Raw genomic sequence first — 1,123 nt, forward strand, 5'->3', positions numbered from 1 at the left:
CCTATCCTTCCTTAGGCTCATTAGTCAATGTTATATTATTTTTCAGGATACAGATATGCTCTACATGAGTGGTTGCTTGGAAGCTGATTGTGTTTTAGTTCTGCATTCTCTTCCTGGAAGGAACCTCCCAACTCACAAAGCTGTCATGTTCACTCCAAGACATGATCCGTCTCAAGAACTGTGGGATGGCCCTCGCACAGGTCCAGCAGCTGCCTCAGATGTGTGGGGTGTTGATATGGGGCTCCCATTATCAGAATTGACACGCTACCTTGGCCACCTAGAGTCTGATCTCAGCTCCCCTACTCTTTGGTACCACAATCACTCTCCACCCAATCCTGAGATCCACCGCATGATCCAGAGTTGGGTCATGGGGGGTCGACAGGGAGGGTTAGAGTCCCCGAAATCCCATCTTCATGCACTAAGAGTCATTAAGTCACCAGCAGAAATAGAACTGATGAGGCACACATGCAGAATAAGTGGGGAATCCTTGGCAGCAACAATGAGAGCTACAAGAGCACCAGTCATGGAACATCAACTTTTTGCAACAGTGGACTACCAGTGTAGGATGCGTGGTGGAGACTACTTAGCATATCCTCCTGTTGTGGCAGGAGGTCAAAGAGCAAACATCATTCATTATATTAACAACAATCAAATTATTAATCCAGGAGAGATGGTGCTTATGGATGCAGGTAACACCTAAATATTCAGTTATCAATTTGGAGCATTGAATTTACTAAGATAATTAGTGTAATCCTTATTTGCTAATTTGGAATTGATTTATTCCTTTTCAGGAAGTGAATTTAGAGGATATAGTGGGGATGTGACACGGACTTGGCCCATTAGTGGAGAATTCACACCTGCCCAGAGAGATGTTTATGAGGCAGTATTGGAGGTGCAACAGGAGGTCATTGCAGCATGTGCCAAGCGACCCACACTAGATCAACTTTTCTCCATCATGTGTGCCAAGCTTGGTGTTGTCCTCAAGGAACTATGCATCCTCCCCACCAGCTTCTCTGACGGACAACTGATGCGGGTCAGTGTTTGTTTTTATATGATTCAAGTGCCTATTTTCTTTGTCTTTTTTGGCTTACATAACTTTAATAACTACTACTCTTAATCTTTA

At 44.0% G+C, this 1,123-nt stretch overlaps 1 protein-coding gene across 1 annotated transcript in view; it reads left to right on the forward strand.

Annotated features, from left to right (window-relative positions):
* LOC119593999 (xaa-Pro aminopeptidase 3-like) overlaps positions 1-1,123 on the forward strand; it is a gene marked incomplete in the record, with an annotated part of 9,131 nt that overhangs the window by 5,979 nt on the left and 2,029 nt on the right. Inside the window, 2 exon segments of the mRNA XM_037943026.1 lie at positions 47-689; positions 792-1,033. Coding sequence (XP_037798954.1) covers positions 47-689; positions 792-1,033 — 885 coding nt within the window.

The sequence above is a fragment of the Penaeus monodon genome, chromosome 33 (genome assembly GCF_015228065.2).
Source record: "Penaeus monodon isolate SGIC_2016 chromosome 33, NSTDA_Pmon_1, whole genome shotgun sequence".
In the NCBI taxonomy this organism is placed as follows: Eukaryota; Metazoa; Arthropoda; class Malacostraca; order Decapoda; family Penaeidae; genus Penaeus; species Penaeus monodon.